The 19,911-nt window shown below is 43.1% G+C and overlaps 1 protein-coding gene and 1 pseudogene across 1 annotated transcript in view; both read right to left on the minus strand.

Annotated features, from left to right (window-relative positions):
* Positions 1-5,304: 5,304 nt before the first annotated feature.
* On the minus strand, positions 5,305-11,412 carry LOC112072384 (soluble calcium-activated nucleotidase 1-like; annotated as a pseudogene).
* A 5,804-nt stretch (positions 11,413-17,216) lies between these two features.
* The window catches only part of LOC112072385 (synaptogyrin-2-like), a 7,709-nt gene continuing 5,014 nt past the window's right edge, over positions 17,217-19,911 (minus strand). Inside the window, 2 exon segments of the mRNA XM_024139793.2 lie at positions 17,217-17,994; positions 18,680-18,816. Of these exon segments, the coding sequence (XP_023995561.1) occupies positions 17,779-17,994; positions 18,680-18,816 (353 nt within the window). The 3' untranslated portion in view covers positions 17,217-17,778.

The raw sequence follows: 19,911 nt of genomic DNA on the forward strand, positions 1-19,911 counted from the left end.
AGGGGGAGAAGTTATGTCAAATTCAGTCCCTTAAAGGCCCAGTGCAGCCCTGGAACTACACACCAAAAGGGTTCAACCTGGAAGCAAAAAGGGTTCTTCAAAGGGTTCTCCTATTTAGGTTGTATATAGCACCTTTAGGGTTGGAATCAGGGTTATGTTTAGGGTTAGGTGTAAGGATTCGGTTTAGAGTAAGGGTTAGGGTTAGGGAAAATTGGATTTTGAATGGAAATACATTTTAGGTCCCCACGAGGATAGAAAAATAAGCATGTGTGTGTGTGTRTTGATTTTGTTTGTCATTCTCACTCCAGTATCATTAACAAGGCATAAGTCATGGCAAAWTGTGTAGCTTTAAAAGTGCAACAAAAATTATCTCTACTCAATGGCAAATTGAATTGCGGAAGATTTGCTGTAAAACTGCMAAAACACTCTGCCCCATGGCAAGATTTGTGGAATTGCATTTACATTTGTAATATAACTGCAAAGTTTTCTCATGGCAAAACGTGTAGAACTGCAAAAAAATTACTTTAAAAGTAAAATGTTTCTCTCCACTGTCAAGAGGGGGGCTMCTAAATTGTTTTGCTGCGAGATGGGGGGCCCTCAACCAAATCTCGCTTGGGGCCCCCAAAAGGCCAGGGGACCATWGGGCAATGYAAGCATGGCTGCRGGAGCTGAACTTAGCTGGGCTAAAGTTGGGCACAGCTGAACTTTATGCAAATCTTCGGTTATATGATACGTGAGTAACCAATCGAAGCTCACCAGAGCTTCCAACCCTTACTGGATTGGCTGACAAAGGCTGCTGATACATAGCACTACTTAGCATGCTTGTTAGCACCCACATAAGGGCGAAGCTAGCATGGCTAGGCAAGTTACCCCTATATAGTGCATCTCAACCAGAGTAATAGGATAAAGTGTCTCAGCTCTGTTCCCCCTGACTAAAAGTTACACTTCCAGTGTAGCAGGTTAAAAAACCTACATATTCTCCGGCACCCCTACTGGAATTCTTAGCAATTTGGTTGTTTTCAGGTTTAAAAAAATCCCCTGCCTATTGCAACAACCACAGAGCAAGTGGAACTTTTTAAAAATGTTTTATTTTTATTGAACCTTTATCTAACTAGGCAAATCAGTTAAGAACAAATTCTTGTTTACAATGATGGCCTACTCCGTCCAAACCCTGAGCCAATTGTGCGCTGCCCTATGGGACTCCTAATCATGGCCAGTTGTGATACAGCCTGGAATCGAGCCAGGGTCTGTAGTGATGCCTCTAGCACTGAGATGGAGTGGCTTAGACCGCTGCGCCACTCGGGAGCCCCAATAGGGATGAACCAGAAGATCAGTTTTAGGCTACGCCTACTGGAATTCCTCATAGTTCGTTGTTGTTTTAGTTTTTAAAAATCACATGGGGTAACTTTAGAGCAGGAGAAAAAAATTATGATCAATCACTATGTCATACCCTACTCAGAGATTGACTTTAAGGTCTGAAAAGCACTCGGCCAGATCAGCAGTATTTTTTGGTTGCCCTAAGAATATGGTCACTTACCGAAAATGTGAATATTATTGTTTACATGCACACATGCCATAACTTGTCTGTCTCTTGAGTCCGTTTTTGACCTCATGACTACCAAGATACAAAGAGCCAAAAGTGTTTTTATGAATGACTATAAAACAAAAACAAATTCCCCATTATAAAAATATTGTTACAGGAGAGCTACTGTCTCTCTCTCTCCACAGACCACACATAATGCCAATGAAGAGCTACTGTCTCTCTCTCTCCACAGACCACACATAATAGCAATGAAGAGCTACTGTCTCGCTCTCTCCACAGACCACACATAATGCCAATGAAGAGCACTGTCTCGCTCTCTCCACAGACCACACATAAATACCAATGAAGAGCTACTGTCTCTCTCTCTCCACAGACCACACATAATGCCAATGAAGAGCTACTGTCTCTCTCTCTCCACAGACCACACATAATGCCAATGAAGAGCTACTGTCTCTCTCTCTCCACAGACACACATAATGCCAATGAAGAGCTACTGTCTCGCTCTCCACAGACCACACATAATGCCAATGAAGAGCTCTACTCTCTCGCTCTCTCCACAGACCACACATAATGCCAATGAAGAGCTACGTCTCGCTCTCTCCACAGACCACACATAATGCCAAAAGACTACTGTCTCCTCTCCCACACCACACATAATGCCAATGAAGAGCTACTGTCTCTCTCTCTCCACAGACCACACATAATGCCAATTAAGAACTACTGTCTCTCCTCTCTCCACAGACCACACATAATGCCAATGAAGAGCTACTTGTCTCGCTCTCTCCCACCAGACACATAATGCCAATGAAGGCTACTGCTCGTCTCTCTCTCCACAGACCACACATAATGCCAATGAAGAGCTACTGTCTCTCTCTCTCCACAGACCACACATAATGCCAATGAAGAGGCTACTGTCTCTCTCTCTCCACAGACCACACATAATGCCAATGAAGAGCACTGTCTCTCTCTCTCCACAGACCACACATAATGCCAATGAAGAGCTACTGTCTCTCTCTCTCCACAGGACCACACAAATGCCAATGAAGAGCTACTGTCTCGCTCTCTCCACAGACCACACATAATGCCAATGCTGTCAAGGTCCAAGTGGTCAAGCCTCCACCCTTATTCATTGGTTCTGTAATAAACAGAGATACTATTGAACTCTTGTTCCACGACAGTTAAAAATAACATCAGAGTGGCTCTGTGATGCTGAGCTAACCAACCTGCCTGCAGCACACTAGAACAGCATCTATGACTGACGTCATATTGACAGATGTTTGCTTGACCAGCAGTCAATCACAGTCAGCCTGGGACTGATCACAAGGTTACAATAATAAAGTAATTACTAAATAGGATAAATCCCCTTAGACCAGCGGCAATCTGACTGGTAACTCAATATGGCCGCCGGCCACCCATCATGGGGGTTGACTTAAATGTAATGTCTGTTCCAGTATTTCTATGGTTTTAATCCTTAGAGATGATTCCAGGCATCCAGTATCTGTGCTAATTATGCGCTCCTAAACCTGAAGGTCTCATATAGGTTAAGAGAAGTTTGGTCAAAGAGGAACAGATACTTTTTAACCCAATTCCTCTTTCAGTATTTCACTAACGGAATATGATTGAAGGAATGACCCCATCCATGGGAGTAATAATAGACATGGAAAAAGCATAATCCTCATCCCTGTATGTTCAAACACCTTTTATTCAAGTGCATGCATACATTTTATGTTAATATAGTTTTTTGCAAAATTTTAATCTAAGAACAGTGATACATTTGGATATGCCTTCAGCATATTAACCAAATCAATCAAATATTGTATTCCAAAACTACAGTACTCTCATTTCAAACTCTTATTAACAACTGATTGGCAGCAGGGCAGAATTATTAGATTTGTGGATGTGTGTTAGGAGCATGTTGCATCTGTGCCAGGCGGTGCTATCAGATGTATTCTGGTCTCACCACGAAGCGAAAGTCATACTGCCTTCAGGACAGGGGTAGGACAGGGCCAGACTGATGTTAGAAGGGATCTGGGCCATGTGTTTCTTGAAGTCCTGGACGTGAAAGACAACCTGCCCTCACATGTTAGGAGCAGTCGGTTGCTGAAGCGAACACTGTTGGTCTGGTTTTGTCTGAGGCTGCTTTGGAGAGAAGACTGGCAGTGGGGAAGAAATACAGTTGGAACATTCTCGGTGGTTCTAAAGACTCTTGCTGACCAACTGATGGGGTTGGTTCCTTGGTCTGGTAAATCACACTATTGTGGTTTGGTGTTGTGAATGAGTTGACATAGTCTGAGGCTGGAGTGGAACTTGAGCTTGAGGAGTACACCACATGATTGGCTGATGCCTGGTCATAGGAAAGTCTACTCCAAAAATATAAATCATGTCATTGTCCTACTAACAATGTAATTGACAATTAACATTACTTAAGTGGTGATGAATAGAGAAATGGAAATATCAGATTTCATTGTGTCGTTGGCCAACTGAACTTTTCCTGGTCCCAGATCTGTTGTGTTGTATGGCCATGGCATGTGGCATGACAAGGAAACACAAAGATTGACTAGACAGTACAAACCAGGCTACAGGAACTCACTGAATAGATTCCATGTTGCAGAGTCCAGGGACATGGAGAAGCAACAGCAGCCACAGAGGAGTGATTCAAGGCATCAGCATTTTCACCAGCCAGCTTGGGAAACTGACAACAGATAGCAATAGAGGGGTCTTACAGTCTAGCCGACGTGTTTTTACCTAATGATATTAACCATATTAACTTTTGCCTCTGGGGTGCTCTTGAGCCAAAAGGGGTCTTCTATATAGGCCCATCTCCCCACATCCAAGTAAAACCATTGGCCTAAAGTTTATGTCTATATTGTTATACCATCTTCCCCAACAATAACAACCACCATGAATGGTTTAGCTGATGCAATAAATGAATTACAACTAAAATGTTGTGTGATTTGTAAAAAAGTAGCAACATGGATTCTACACAAAATGACCATGCTGGATCACTGTATCTAGTGAACATGCTTTTCCCACTCCAGACATTGTGTTGATAAGAAACCACAGCACACTTTGTTATGTTGAACAAAATCCATTTTCTGTACATAAAGTACATTTGTGTACAACAGACAATCAAGTACATCCAATATAATCCAATATAAAGCAAACCAATTTTATATCAGCACTAAGGACAATAGTTCAGCTAGGATTTTCAGAGACATTTGACATTCAGTTCTTAAATATTTACCTCTTGGTGTGTTGGCGCGCGCCTCGTGGTTCTTTTAAAACCCTTGTAAAATGACACTGCTTATATATATATTACATTTTTATTAACCTTTATTTAACTCAGCTTATAGTCACAGGGGTGAAAGTATTTACTAAACCTAATCAAAACTGCACGATCTGCAACTGGATTCTCTAAATGTAGTGTGACCTCACAGGGCTGGTTGCACAGCTTTGTTGTATTGTTTTAGCTTGATCCCCAATAGATAAGACTGACTAAACCAAGAAGATCAAGGATAGGCTATCAACTCAACCTAAACCTCAACCTCAAGCCTAACCTCATCAACCTTTGACAAGAAAAAACAATGGCTAACCCTAAATCCTAACATAAACGATAAATGATTTAATACATTTGTATTATGTTCAATCAATCTTCAGAATAAACAGCATTGAACAAATGACAAATGCTTTGTACGCGCACATCCATATGACATGATAATAACACACATGTGCTAATCAATAACAAGGTATATTCATGGTACCCAACCTAAAAGTTGATGTGATAGTTACGTAATGCAGACAAATAGTCATCTTCTTTGAGGTTAATATCTCTTGATTTGTATGTTTTCCAACCCCACCCAATAAAAGACTCAGGGTGTATCAAGATAGATTTTACGCAACAAACACCAGTAAAACAAAACAGGAAGATGTGAGATTCTGCTTTTGTTCTATATTCCTTTAAAAACATATTTTCATAAAGGTCAATGGAGTCACGTAGGGCAGGTTTTATTTTGCATTTCATTGTTGGACATAGACTAAAAACACCAGCAAATCAGCTCCAAGTGATTTTAATTTGGGAAATCTTGTTCCCAAGTATTCCCACACATATAAGAGAGACACGGTCGTATACAAACGTAAGCAAGGTTGAAATAATGACGTTTTAGTCAAATATATCTGTTTGGGCTTGTGGTCAATTTCCAGTCTACAAATGATTGTATATTATGTTGCGGCCCGCCGACCATCCGCTCAAAAAAACAAAATCATTCCACCGCTGAAACTAGTTGATGATCCCTGACGTAGGGTATAGTGTCCTGAAGTATATGATTTCAGTAGTAAAAAGACGAAACTGTGTTATACAGGAAAAAACAACAATCCATATTTCCTGGATGTACAGTATCTGCATTTTATGAGTGAAATCACAGTTTAAGATGAATTGATTATTTGTACATTCATTCTTACAAAGTCTCCATTACATTAGAAGACAGCCGTTGACCTAGGTAGAGGATGGCCATCAAGAGACATCCTCAACTTGAGGACTTTGTTCAGGTAGCCTACGCTACTCTCAGCTCCCATTAACTGAACAGAATGCTTTGGCCCTGAAACCTTGAGTTGATTCATTCAACAAAATATTATTTTAAATGTTTTGCAACATAAAACGAAATGACAGGTAGCCCCTCCCTGTTTCAGTCTGTTTTCTTCCGTTTGATGCCTAATGAACACGTCCCTGCTCAACCTCAGGTCACACCAAAATGGCTTCTGATCCGTGATTGATCGATTGGTCTGCGTGTCGTCTTCACAGTCAATTAACAAGCAGCAAGTTMACTTTKGAGTGCGTGGAATGTCAACAACTATGTTCCACATAGCTACTATATGTCCTTGTTTTCCTAAATGAACTCCAGACCCTCATACTTCACGTCTCCTATCTTGGTTTCAGGTAACAGGATCTGGCCGTCCARTGTGAATGCCATTATGTACGAGGCGATTTTCCCAGCGTCCTCCTCCGACTTGAGAGCCACGATGATCTGATCGTYCGTGTTGGGGACAAACTTGAAGGAGGAGAAGCCGTGAGTGGGGTTATGCGGGCCCACCCGGTTCACAGTGACGTCCTGGAAGTCCGGCGAGCAGCTGAGGACGAGGTTGGCAGCGCGGCGCTCGTCGGCCGTCTCGTCGTAGCGCTCTTTGCTAGCGCGGCGTGGGAGGAAGAACCAGCGCTGCAGGCTGTCGCTCCACGCGGCCGACTCGTGRATCAGGTAACCTGGGGAGAGAATGTCATGAGAATCTGAATATCATAAAGAATGCTAATAGTTTGCAGGGATAACTCTAACTGTATATGGTAGGCCAACACAGTCAGCATAGCCTTTGCAGTTAGCGTTAGCATRGTTAGCATTTGYAACCCTGCAGCTCTCACCTGGAGGTTCGATCCCARCTGCGGACCTCAGGAGGTTGTACTTGGGGACCCAGTTCTGGTGCTGCACGTCCCCCCGATGGCCCACCACCTTCACCCACTCAGGGTTGTTGTTGACCACCTCCCCCGTRGTGGTTGTCCACTCTTTCCCCAGGCCACCCACGTACAAGTGCTCGTCCTTTACCGCTAGCCACTCAGCCTTGAACCCTGACAGAGGGAAAGAGGGTCATTGGGACACACATCAAGATTTTATGATTCACTAAACTACTGTACAGACCTTTTGAATGCACTATAGAGTTAAACAGTATTTAAGAGAAATATACTCTCTCACTTGGCTTATTAAGRACACATACACTGAGTGAACAAAACATTAGGAACACCTGCTTGTTCCATGAGATAGCTTTCACCTGGTCAGTCTATGATCCCTTACTGATGTCACTTGTTAAATCTACTTCAATCAGTGTAGCTGAAGGGGAGGAGACAGGGTAAAGAAGGATGTTTAAGCCTTGAGACATGGACTGTGTATGTGTGCCATGAATGGGCAAGACAAAATATTTAAGTGCCTTTGAACAGGGTATGGTTGTAGTTGCCACAGGTTTGAGTCAAGAACTGCAACGCTGCTGGGTTTTTCCACCATGCTCAACAGTTTCCAGTGTGGATCAATAATGGTCCACCACCCAAAGGACATCCAGCCAACTTGACAACTGTGGGAAGCATTGGAGTCAACATGGGCCAACATCCCTGTGGAACGCTTTCAACAACTTGTAGAGTCWATGCCCCGATGAATTAAGGCTGTTCTGAGGGCAAAAGAAGGTGCAATTCAATATTAGGAAGGTGTTCTTAATGTTTTGTTCACTCAAGTGTTTACAAATGAGAATGAGATCCAACAAATTCCATTGCCATGGTTGTGGTCTACCCCAGATGAGGTTCTTCAACAGACCCCTTAGAGTAAATAAACAGATGAAGTTCCAAATCTGCCTGCCTGGTCTACAGTGAGACACTCACACAATCCCAAATCGATCCCTAACCCCTACTCCATATTCACTTATGGAGATCTGAGAGGATTAAATAGGTGTCAGCAATATGGTGAAAATTCAATCTACCCTATTAGAAGGCAAGATGAAGCAATTACCATATAACTTATACCTATTCAATCCTTTCAGATCTACAGGAGTGCCTAGGAAGAATGGGGGGGGGGTCGATTCTGCACTTGAATTTGGCTCATCAGCCTCACTGACCTTTGGAGACGGAGCCGTCCCCGTCGGGTAGGATGACCCAGGGCACAGCCTTGCTGCCGTCGATGTGGTAGACCACGCCCGTTCGGTCGTCCACGCTGTACAGCTTCCCGTTGAACACCACCAGCTCTGACAGCTCCATGCCCCGGCCCTTCTCCGCCAGGTGGCTCTCCAGCAGGACCCTCTCCGCATCCCATTCCACGGCCACCTTGGTGCCACTCTCCGACACCAGCAGGTGGCCCCGGCGCATGTAGCTGAACCACGTCAGGTTCTTGTCGCTGCGCGAGTCCGTGTCCAGGTCGGCGATGACCCCGATGCGGTAGCGCGTGCCCTGCGGCGTCCGCTCGGGGTGTCTGAGCGGGTAAGTGTCATTGTAGCGGTCGGCCGCCACGTCCACCCCATCCCCGTGTGGCCAGACTTCCAGTTACGGGAGCTGGGGGCCTCGAGAGAGGGCCCGGGTTCAGGTGCATGTAGAGGAGGACCAGGGCCAGGGCCAGGGCCAGGGCTACGATGGCCCTCAAATTGAGGCGGAATCGGGGGTCTGGGGTGTTGGTCATGGAGGCCAACATGGGAAGTCCTCGACTGAGATGTGCAGGGGGTTCATAGACGGATCATTCTGCTCCAGTTGGGTGTAGCCTGGAGAAACAGGCATGGGGGAGGGACCTGAAAAGGTTAGGGAGAGGAGAACGGAGGGGTCAGAGATCTGATTTCTGAGGACAGGCTGCCCTCCTCAGCTACAGTACACAGGTAGAATCTCAATTGTATTTCCTTGATTCCTCTCCTCGCCTCCTTCTCACCCACTCACTCAACACACTCACATCAGTAGTTAGATAACCATGTATTGTTGTTATTACTTTGGCCTCAATCCTATAGAATATTTCACAAGTCTCATGACTCTCAATCATCATGTGTATCTCAGTGCAATTTTGAGAGAAATACAGCAGCTCTGGAATCTGACGGCACTATAACAACCCCACAACCGCTAAGAATCTTTGAAGATGTCACACGGATTAGGTGTTTTGATTTAACATGCGTTAAGTCTTTCACGAGACTAATATCAATGCATCAGTGAAACTCAAATCAGTACATAAACATTCAAATAAATAATGTGTGAGATTTCACACCAGACAACAGTATACAATACACACCAGCTTCATTCAGATCCAGCTTGCCTGTAAAAATCGAAAATAATGATATAATCTCTGCTCACAAGGATGTTCTTCTTTAGGCTCACCTCTGTCCATATTGCAGACCACTGAAAGAACACTAGCTTGCAGATCCTGAGAGAATGTCTATGTACAGGCAATGAGCATCCCACAGCTCAGTTCTGCTGTGAAGGAGGAAGAAGTGGTAGCTGCAGGTGAGACCAATAGAAGCTGGCCACAGGTGTGCAGTGTGTCGACGTGGAGCCTGGGAGTGGCACATTCAGTGACATAAAATGGGACAATATTTTGTGTCGAACAGGTAAAGCAGGAAAAGATGCACTAGGCAGCCGGAAACCACCCCACAACCTTTGTCACTCAAAACTACACTCTCAGTCAGATGAAGGTTTTCAAAAACTAGCCTACTTTTAGGATTTGGCTAAGCTAACAAGTGGTGAACAGGTAGAGTAGTCTTTATTAAGACAAGCATTTCGCTACACCCGCAATAACATCTGCTAAACACGTGTATGTGACCAATACAATTTGATTTGGATTATTGATTTGGATCTCAGTAGCAAATCTCATGTGTGCTGCTTACCAGATGGCTATCTCTCTCACGAGTGATGTTGATTGGCTAACAGCTGACAGAATAAGGCAATGCAATCCTGCCTACGTTTTAGTACATCTAAATAAGAAACTGTTTGCCACAGCATTATCGTGGCTTTTTTTGATAGTATCTGTCGCCATACATCTGAAAAAAATGTATTCTACACTCAATGTAGCCTTAATGTTGGCTGATGATTCAAACGGAATTCTTCCGCTTCTCTATGTTTGATACATACTTCAGTCTGAACCGCCATCGTTGAAGTAATTTGTGGTGAGGTCAAAATGATGGGTATTGTACAAAACATAGTAATCAGTGATTGGATCATCTCTAACCAATCAGAGTAGCAAAGCCAATGCCGAATTTTCAAATATTCTGACTCTGGCTCAACTCATTGGTTTTTGGGACCAACCAGAACTGTTAGAATTTTTTTCCATTCTAGAAACCGTCATGGAGGACTCAGATCCAGATTCATTGCGGAGAAGAAACAAATGTTTTGTGGGCGTAGAATTTGCCCGGAGCAAGGAGTTTGAGTAACCAGGCAAACCTAAATGTTAACTAAAAAATTGCAAGTGTGAATCGGGGTGAAAGGCAGCATCGGCATCAAATGAAATAATTATTTTAAAAGCGCTCTCAGAAATACACCAACATGTGCACCCTCAAGAATCTTTGTGACCTCGCTTTGAGTCGGTTCCAGGAGCGACACATCCTGTGACCAGGGTATAATGTCTCTAAAGCAGGAGCAGCAGCTCCTCTTCTGCTGAAAGACTCTTTTATACCAGGACTGTGGCCAGGGGCCCCCAGCCAAACAGAAGTCCATTATGACACCCTGAGGCCCTCTGCTCAGACTTCCCTCTCTGCATGCTAGTCTAACACACAGGCACACAGCAGCTGGTTGAAACTAAATCACCAGAAAACAGATTGTTGTTTGTGCACCCACACTAAGAAGTGCCTGAGGTGTGAGCATGTAGGTCCTCAAACACCACGGTATCAATTACAGGGTAAACTATCTGTGATGGATGGAATCCCAACTAGACCACTACAGACATCACACACATCTCCAACATGTCTCTCCTCTAGCCAGGTCCCAGATCTGTTCGGGCTCTACAGCAAATCCTATGGTCGTTGTCATGCCATACATAGGAGTAGTGAGGTATAGGCAAGCACGCACAAACTGATCTGGGACCAAGTACCTCTTCTCCATATAGTACCTCACAACAAACTCCTCAAATCACAGAGTCCATGCAGGATCTGCGTCACTGATAGTATAGTAGTATGGAGTTACCCTTTCTTCTCCTCCTCCTTCCTGAATGCTGTCCGACTGTCATCTCAATTCCACAACCGCACCAATGGACCAGCTACACTCTTCCGTTGCCCTAGAGTTATTGAATGCTGAGCAGTGAACTCCTTACTTATCAGCTGAAAGGGATTGGCTGTGCAACCGTGACTAAGGGTAACAACAACGGTAGTGAACTTTAACTAGACTTGGGGGATTAGTATTGATTAACCACCGCAAGTCCAAAGGGGAAACCTAGCAAGGTAATTGACACAACTACTCTTCCACCACTCTTGTCTTGCTTGACATTTGTGCATGTGTGGACTGCACGCCTAGGTAAAGTCAACATATTGTTCCTCTAGTCTGGCCTTGTTCCATACTGTATGTTCTGTAGCCTGCCACGCTCCATACTGTATGTTCTGTGGCATGTAGTTCTGGCCTCTTCCATACTGTATCATACTGTAGCCTGGCCTCGTTCCATACTGTATGTTCTGGCATGTAGTCTGGCCTCGTTCATACGTATGTTCTGTAGCCTGGCCTCGTTCCATACTGTATGTTCTGTGGCATGCAGTCTGGCCTCGTTCCATACTGTATGTTCTGTAGCCTGGCCTCGTTCCATACTGTATGTTCTGTAGCCTGGCCTCGTTCCATACTGTATGTTCTGTGGCATGTAGCCTGGCCTCGTTCCATACTGTATGTTCTGTAGCCTGCCTTGTTCCATTACTGTATGTTCTGTAGCCTGGCCTCGCTCCATACTGTATGTTCTGTAGCCTGGCCTCGTTCCATACTGTATGTTCTGTAGCCTGGCCTCGTTCCATACTGTATGTTCTGTAGCCTGGCCTCGCTCCATACTGTATGTTCTGTGGCCTGGCCTCGTTCCATACTGTATGTTCTGTGGCATGTAGTCTGGCCCGTTCCATACTGTATGTTCTGCTGAAAAAGTTTATATCGTTCAACTTTTCAACATGACAACGAATGATAGGCTAAAGAGTTGGCTATAGACATACAGTATGGAACGAGGCTACAGACTACAGAACAGACAGTATGGGACGAGGCCAGACTAAGGCTACAGAACAGACAGTATGGAACGAGGCTACAGACTACAGAACAGACAGTATGATGAGCCCAGACTAGAGGCTACAGAACAGACAGTATGGACGAGGCCAGACTAGAGCTACAGAACAGATAGTATGGACGAGGCCAGACTAGAGGCTACAGAACAAACAGTATGGGACGAGCCAGACTAGAGGCTACAGAACAGACAGTATGAACGAGGCCAGACTAGAAGCACAATCTTTGACTTTACCTATGCTTGCAGAGCACACATGCACAAAGGTCAAGTTTCAAAATTCACTGATTTAGTATCAGCCATTACTATAAAGACAATCTCCTATCACTATGACAACTTTAGACCCGAGAACACACCAAGGTGTGTCTGAAATGCAATTACAGCATGTCATGATGGTGGTGTATTCAAGTAGCCTCGCCCTAATCTGTTCGTGCTACCAAGACAATGACAATAGCAGTTAGCAAGACATACAAACAGACCTGGGAGCAGGCTATATTATTCAAATAGGTTACCTGCGGAGTGTTGACTGGTAAAACCACGGTGGAAGTCTGAAATGCATGGACTATAACATGTTTTGTTTTCATCATTATAATAGGTCTACTTTGTTATCCACCCACTCTGATCATCCATTTGAATGGTCTTTGTCATTTAAAGACTTTGTGATATGTTTCCTGCACTACAATGCACTTTAATGTAATTGCTCATTGTGTCTAGATGTCTATTAAATTTGACCTATAATTAATTACGTATGAGTAAAATTGTTTTTCCATTTTAATAAGTATGTTAAAAAGCATATTTTCTGTTTTTGAATGGTGGGGGCGTACCTCAACAACAGAATGTGTGGGTGTATGTTGGTCATTAAAAAATTCACACGAGTAGACTGCTTATTGGCCAGCTACATTACCCTCTATGAGGATATAGCCAGCATATCTGAAACAATCTGTTTGAGGTGGGTATATATATATATTTTTTTTTTCTTCTCCAATTTATGCTTTGGCCACAAATACAAGTATAGATGAGTCAACAACATTATTTGGGTATGAGGTAACAGAATATGAACTTTTAAAAGTGATTTTCAGTGGACAGTTACTTTTAAATAAATATGAATTTGAGAATTTCACCCATGTCAGGATAAACGCAAGGAGAAAGTTAGTTACATGCAGATATCGGTTCTAATGGTAAACCACTGTCTCTTAGCAAATTTTCAAAGAAAGGCAACATCTGCAGAAACGGTCTTCAACAGCCATATAATGGACTTTGGCGCTACAAAGGTTATATGTCATTAAAGGACACGTGTGTCAAGACAATAAATGGTTCACTGTGACAGCTGTTGGGCAGGGGTTGCAGAATGAGCATAGACTAACTGTTTTCTGCCTTTCAACTGAGCATACCATGTGATGGTACCTGCTGGTAGCAAATTCAGGGGTAGCCCTGACCGGGTCTCAAACTCGGGTCCAGCTACTCAATAATTTAGCTGTTAGGCCAAGAGATCTGAACCTCTTGACAATGTTGCTAGGTGATTAACCTCGGGTAGCAACATTGTGGAGGGCATCCCATCTGTCTAGAGACAACTAGGTGACAGGTTAAGGTCACTTAATAGGTCTCTAATCCTAGTTGTCAAGTTATTTTTGATTTCCATAGTTTATGCATTTAAATTGTTTTGAATATGTTCTGCTGTAGATAAATGGTGTTGAATGACAATATTCACATACAAGCATTCACTATTCAAAGTAGGTCTATCTTCCTACTGATGTATGACCTTGTCTTTTACATTCCTGCAGTTATAAATGACAAGATAGATACTGGTTCTACTACAGTACTGTGTGATCATGTGGTTGGTTTATAATGGGTTTTAGAGCAGTGTTAGACTGGCAGACTTCCACTGGCATTGCGCCTGTATGTCACCCCTTTGCTGTTATAACAGCCTCCATTCTTCTGGGAAGCTTTCCACTAGATGTTGGAACATTGCTGCGGGGACTTGCTTCCATTCACCCACAAGAGCATTAGTGAGGTCGGGCACTTAGGCCTGGCTCGCAGTCAGAGTACCAATTCATCCAAAGGTGTTTCAATTAGGGTTGGGTTAGTGTTCTCCTGACTCAGATTTGTCCTTCTGACTGCCAGATGGCGAAGCGTCTAATGGCGGTGAGCTTAACACCACTCCAGCTGACACTTGCATTGCACATGGTGATCATAGGCTTGTGTGCGGCTGCTCGGCCATGGAATCCCATTCCATGAAGCTCCCGACTAACAGTTATTGTGCTGACATTGCTTTCATAGGCAGTTTGGAACTTGGTGTGGAGTTTTGCAACCAGGACAGACTATTTTTTACACGCTACGTGCTTTCGGCTGAGCCGTGCTCCTAGATGTTTCCACTTCACAGTAACAGCACTTACAGTTGACAGGGCCGCTCTAACAGGGCAGAAATTTGACAACTGACTTGTTGGAAAGGTTGCATCCTAGACGGTGCACGTTGAAAGTACCTGAGCTCTTCAGTAAGCCAATCAACTGCCAATGTTATACTCCTGTCAGCAGCGGGTGTGGCTGAAATAGCCGAATCCACTAATTTGAAGGTGTCCACATACTTTTATGTATTATATAGTGCATTTTAAACATGCCAACTCGAGCCCCATCACCACACTATGACAGATTATGAGTAGGCCTAATTCGAACATGAAAAGGGGAGTACATGTGACAACATATGAGTGCTCCCGTTTAACTAGGATATGCTCTGGAATTGTCGGATAATATTAAATAAAGGCGACACGAAGCTTCATGGATGCGCAGGCGTTAAAATAATGTTAGAACGATACTCACTACAAGTGATATGGCGCCAAATAACAGTCCGATAATGGTTTGATTGGCGACAACACAGCTTCGTTTAAATCTAGGCTACAGTGTTTAGTCTCCATCGTTTGCATCATTAGGGAAACCATGGGCTACTTCCTTGTTCAGTGACAGTATAAAATAAGTCCCGCCAGGCAACGAAATGTACCTAGCCTACGAATTGAAAAGCATTCTGGATTACTATGCGCTGCTAGCGTAAACTGTGGATGAAAGTGTTTCAGTTGTCTGCAACTTGAAACGTAACTAATATGCCACAATGTGACTTTCATTGCAATGCAGGTGCAACAGAACATCTAAAGTCATTGGCCGCGTTCGAGAGGATCAAAAAACATAATGTATCAGGGTAAAGTGTGACTGACTGATCAGTATTATTTATGATGCAAGGTTTCTTGTAGATCAGTCAGTCGGTAATTTTAGTCGCCGAATGTCGAACAAGCTCATGTCCATGATAGCAGTGACGGTGCTAGACTTCAAATACCACACACTGTTAGTAGTGAAAGGTTCCTGGCATTGGCATAGATTGAAAAATTGACAAGAGTCATGTGATGTTTATGTTGCACAATGTCAGTGTCGAGTTTTCAGTAAGCTCCGCGTCCAATGTGAAACATAATAACTAGAGGTGACACACAGGGGCACTCCCAGAGAGCACAAATAGCCTTACTAGTTCTAGTTGTAAAATGTATTATCTACCTTTTAACCAGCTCCTTTACTCTCCCTCCTTAGCGGCTGCTCAAATATTTGCCTTTGGAATACACCCTTCTTTTAAAAAAAAAAGGACAGTCTCCAAACAGGAAAAGCCTTTATTTTGACAAAGGTTCGGCGGTGGTGTAGTAGGCTTTTATAAGGCACTTTGTGCAACAGACTGAAAGTCTCTCAGTGCAATCTTGAAACCCAAGACAGAGAGCATAATAAGTGGTGAGATCAGTTCATCAGAGAGAACGTAAATAAATGAGCTTGTACCAAAGATAAACCAAGAACAAAGGCAGGACCATATGTTGTTTTTGGTGAAGGTTCTTAGTCTGGTACTGTATGGAAGGCATTGTCATGCCCAGGAGGATTAAAAGGCTAGGTCATTTACAAAACAATTTTCAATTTAATATCACAACGCTGCCTGAGGAAGACTAGTAGTCGAAACACGTTGCAGTTGTGCGTCCTAATGTAGTATCTGACTGCTCCCATATGTATTGTGTAAATATTTCTGTTATAGTTCACTAAAGTTTATTGCAACGTACTGGCGCCTACTCATTTTCTTTCAATGGAATACCATTACAATTCAATATACTGTATATATTACCTACTAGATGGTATTTTGTTAAACTCATCTATGAGAATTCTGATATGAGTTGTCTTGAAAAGGTGTGTGTCGGGGACAAGAACACTCCAGAACTGAATAAAACCTTTCCAAGGCACGTTCGGAATAGATGAAGGTAGGAGACAAACAAGTTGAGGAGAGGGCCTTCCTGATACTAAACAACACACACCCTCGTTTACCAAATATATTACAGACTCGTTTGAAACTACAATAAAAAATTGAAGAAAGGGTTAACATGACCTGGGAGCATGTACTAGAAATGACATTCACATGACAAAAAAGATAACGTGTTATCCAATTTACCCCCCAAAATGTAGGCTGGTTTCCCAGACCAAGATTAATAAACCTATTCCGGACGAAAATCTACTTGCAATGGGAACTTTCCATTAAGCTTCGTATTTCCAGTCCAGGAGTAGGTTTAAACTGGGCATGGGAAATAGGCTCTTAGTGAGTTCAGTGGTGGTTTTTAAAAGCACTGATATACAGTAGTCGTTAAGGKTAGCATTTTTCAGACAGTGCACCCATTATTGGGACAAATAAAAGTATGGGTTTGCAGAGAAAAACAAAAACAGTCTTCGTTTGTCAATAATTTAGCAATACATTTGATTTCTAGATATATGGCAATAAGTTCTGATATCCTGGGCTTGCTATAACGTTGAAATACATTGAAATTATCAAAAGGTATTTGTATATGCACTTTACCATATAACTGGATTAGGCAGCATAGAAAAATACAGTTTGTGTCCATAACATAGCATAGCCTCATTAGTTGCAATACAAAGCAATGTTCCCAGCGACATATGTTTTAGTGGTTTGATCTGAACTTCAGTGTCCACATAACTGCATTACATATGTTACAAGACACACCGTACAGAGAACAACAGAAACATAACATATGGCAGTTACCTCAAGTGGTGATGGCACTCAATCTCATATTTTTCCATGGCATTCTAGGTTTTACCCTAGTAACAGTTTTCCWTAGATTCTACCTGAAGCTCAGCTCAGGCCCTCTAGTTGTATGTATAAAAATGCAGCAAAATATCCATTCAMAATCTAAACTACAATATGAATACCAACTTAAATCATGTCAACACACCCTTCAWTATGTAAGCGCAACACCAGCTATGACTCAAACAGTTAGGTAAAAGGAGAGGACCAGTGGAGTGCTGAGATCAGTCCACATAGCTGAAGCACCATAGCCTGGTCAGATCTTTTTTGTGTTGGCATGACAATGACTGTAGGAGTTGGCAAGACAGCACAAACAGATCTGGGACCAGGCTACAGGCACCAATGGCAACTTAAAAACAAAAAAACATCCTCCCCCCAAATCTGGTCAATGGTCCAGTCCCTCAGTACGACGGGGGCTGATATGGTGCTGGTTGCTCTTGGTTTTGGGGGGTGAAAGGGGACTGCTGGTAGCCCTCTGGCCCACTGGTGGGGTACGGGGGATAGGCGGAGGTAGATGGGTAAGGGGTGCTGTAGTCATTGGCTGGGTCTGTGTAGCCCTGGTCAATGTCACTCACTCCTTGGCGGTATCTTGTATAAGCAAATGAGGTCAATAGAGCCTGTGAGAGGAAATATTGGTCAATACGTTTTWAAAAATCCCATAACACGTGTCACAAAGTGCTTATACAGAAACCCAGCCTAAAACCCCAAACAGCAAGCAATGCAGATGTAGAGCATTATGTGCATGTTACAARTACTGCCAGAGAGTGTTGTGTGTAAGATAAGTAGAAGATTCTAGAATGCCTGGTGCACTGGRACACTTGATTTATAAGATCTCTAGCTGGACAAGAGACAGAGCCATGAATCCTGACTGGCAGCCTCATCAGTGATTAGCCTCTCCCCGTCCGTAGTTCTATGGGAATATGTGTCTGAAATGCTATGCTACAGCATTTAAGCTATGTACAGTTCCAATTATATAGCTGCATTATCACTGTTAATATGTACATGTTTTCTCCTTTCCTTATAGAACCACAAAGATAACTTCTATGTTGTGTGTGTGTGTGTGTGTAGCGGTGTGGTGGTGACCAAGAGATAATAAAGCTCTGGATATGGACTCATCTGCCTTGTTCTTGCTTGACAGCCTGTAGCGAGTCAGAACCCTAACAATCAGCATTAATTACTAGCGGGTGAGAATTCACTGTCGACCGCTAAGACCAGCTGCAGCTAGCAGTTTCACATAGTAACATGCCAGTTGAGAGAAAGAGACAGACACAAAAAGAGAGAGAGAGAGAAAGACTGACTCACCCAAGTGACAATGGAGAAGAAGGAGAAGGCCACTACGGCTCGGGCGGCATCGGCAGAGATGGCCGCTGTTTCGGTGGTGTGAGACCACTGATTGGCCAGGACACAGAAGCAGATGAACCAAAACAACGTCCACACTCCTGACAGACAGAGGGAAAGTCAAGTTTATGGTAACATTTCCTCCGGCATCTGCCACTCTCACAGTGACCTTTTGACCGTAGTGTTCACTATTGTCACATTATCACACATTTTCAAAGGGTTTGTACAAAATAAATAAGCTATCCTCTCTCTATGTGTCTGTGTCCTTTACACACACCCCATTGTGTACACAATGGCTTGTATCTTTATTAACTTGTTATCAACTATTCTTTTCACACGCTTTGAGAATAATAGATAGGCTTATGTAGCCTACTGGCTGACATTGTGGTGTGGAAGAGAGCAGATAAAAAGTAATTCTGACTATAGTGTTAATATATCATCATCTTTATTGTCAAGGCTATAGCTCATCATTAAGGCAGTATTTGCAATGATACCCCTAGGAACAACCACCTTCCATAGGCTATGATGGTGGCATCCACAGGAGGTTGGTGGCACCTTAATTGGGGAGGACAGGCTCGTGGTAATGGCTGGAGCAGAATAGGTGGAATGGTATCAAATACATCAAACATGGTTTCAATGTGTTTGATGCCATTCCATTTGCTCCGTTCCAGCCATTATTATGGTCCGTTCTTCCCAGCAGCAGCTCCACTGGCCTCTCAAAGCAAGGATGCCTGCTTTTGATTGGGACACAGGCTGTGTAATGTGCTTTGGACATGAAAACATTGCATATTGACCACCAAATAGAAAACATTTATTGGTGTTGTTGTGACGTCTGCATATCACTGTTATTCACTTCAATATTTTAGATTCTCTAACTAATATCGTCTCAAACAACTGCTATTATATTCCACTAAACTCCATTCATATGTAGGTTTACCACTAGAGGACAGCAGAAGCACACATAAGGGATTCCTGCTGTGAAAGACAGACAGTTTATTATGAATGATATATTCACTTCATTTTATTCTTTAGTGATGTGCCAATGCATTTCAGTTGTGCACCACTGTAATGCAGGATTGCAATTAGAATGTTACATTGACTTACAAAATGTATTCAAACTGTTTAGAATTAACTAGACATTCATTTTGGAAATATTTTATTAACGTTTTCGAAACTTTTCGCATAATGAATAACTC

Source organism: Salvelinus sp. IW2-2015, unplaced genomic scaffold (assembly GCF_002910315.2).
Source record: "Salvelinus sp. IW2-2015 unplaced genomic scaffold, ASM291031v2 Un_scaffold1909, whole genome shotgun sequence".
In the NCBI taxonomy this organism is placed as follows: domain Eukaryota; kingdom Metazoa; phylum Chordata; class Actinopteri; order Salmoniformes; family Salmonidae; genus Salvelinus; species Salvelinus sp. IW2-2015.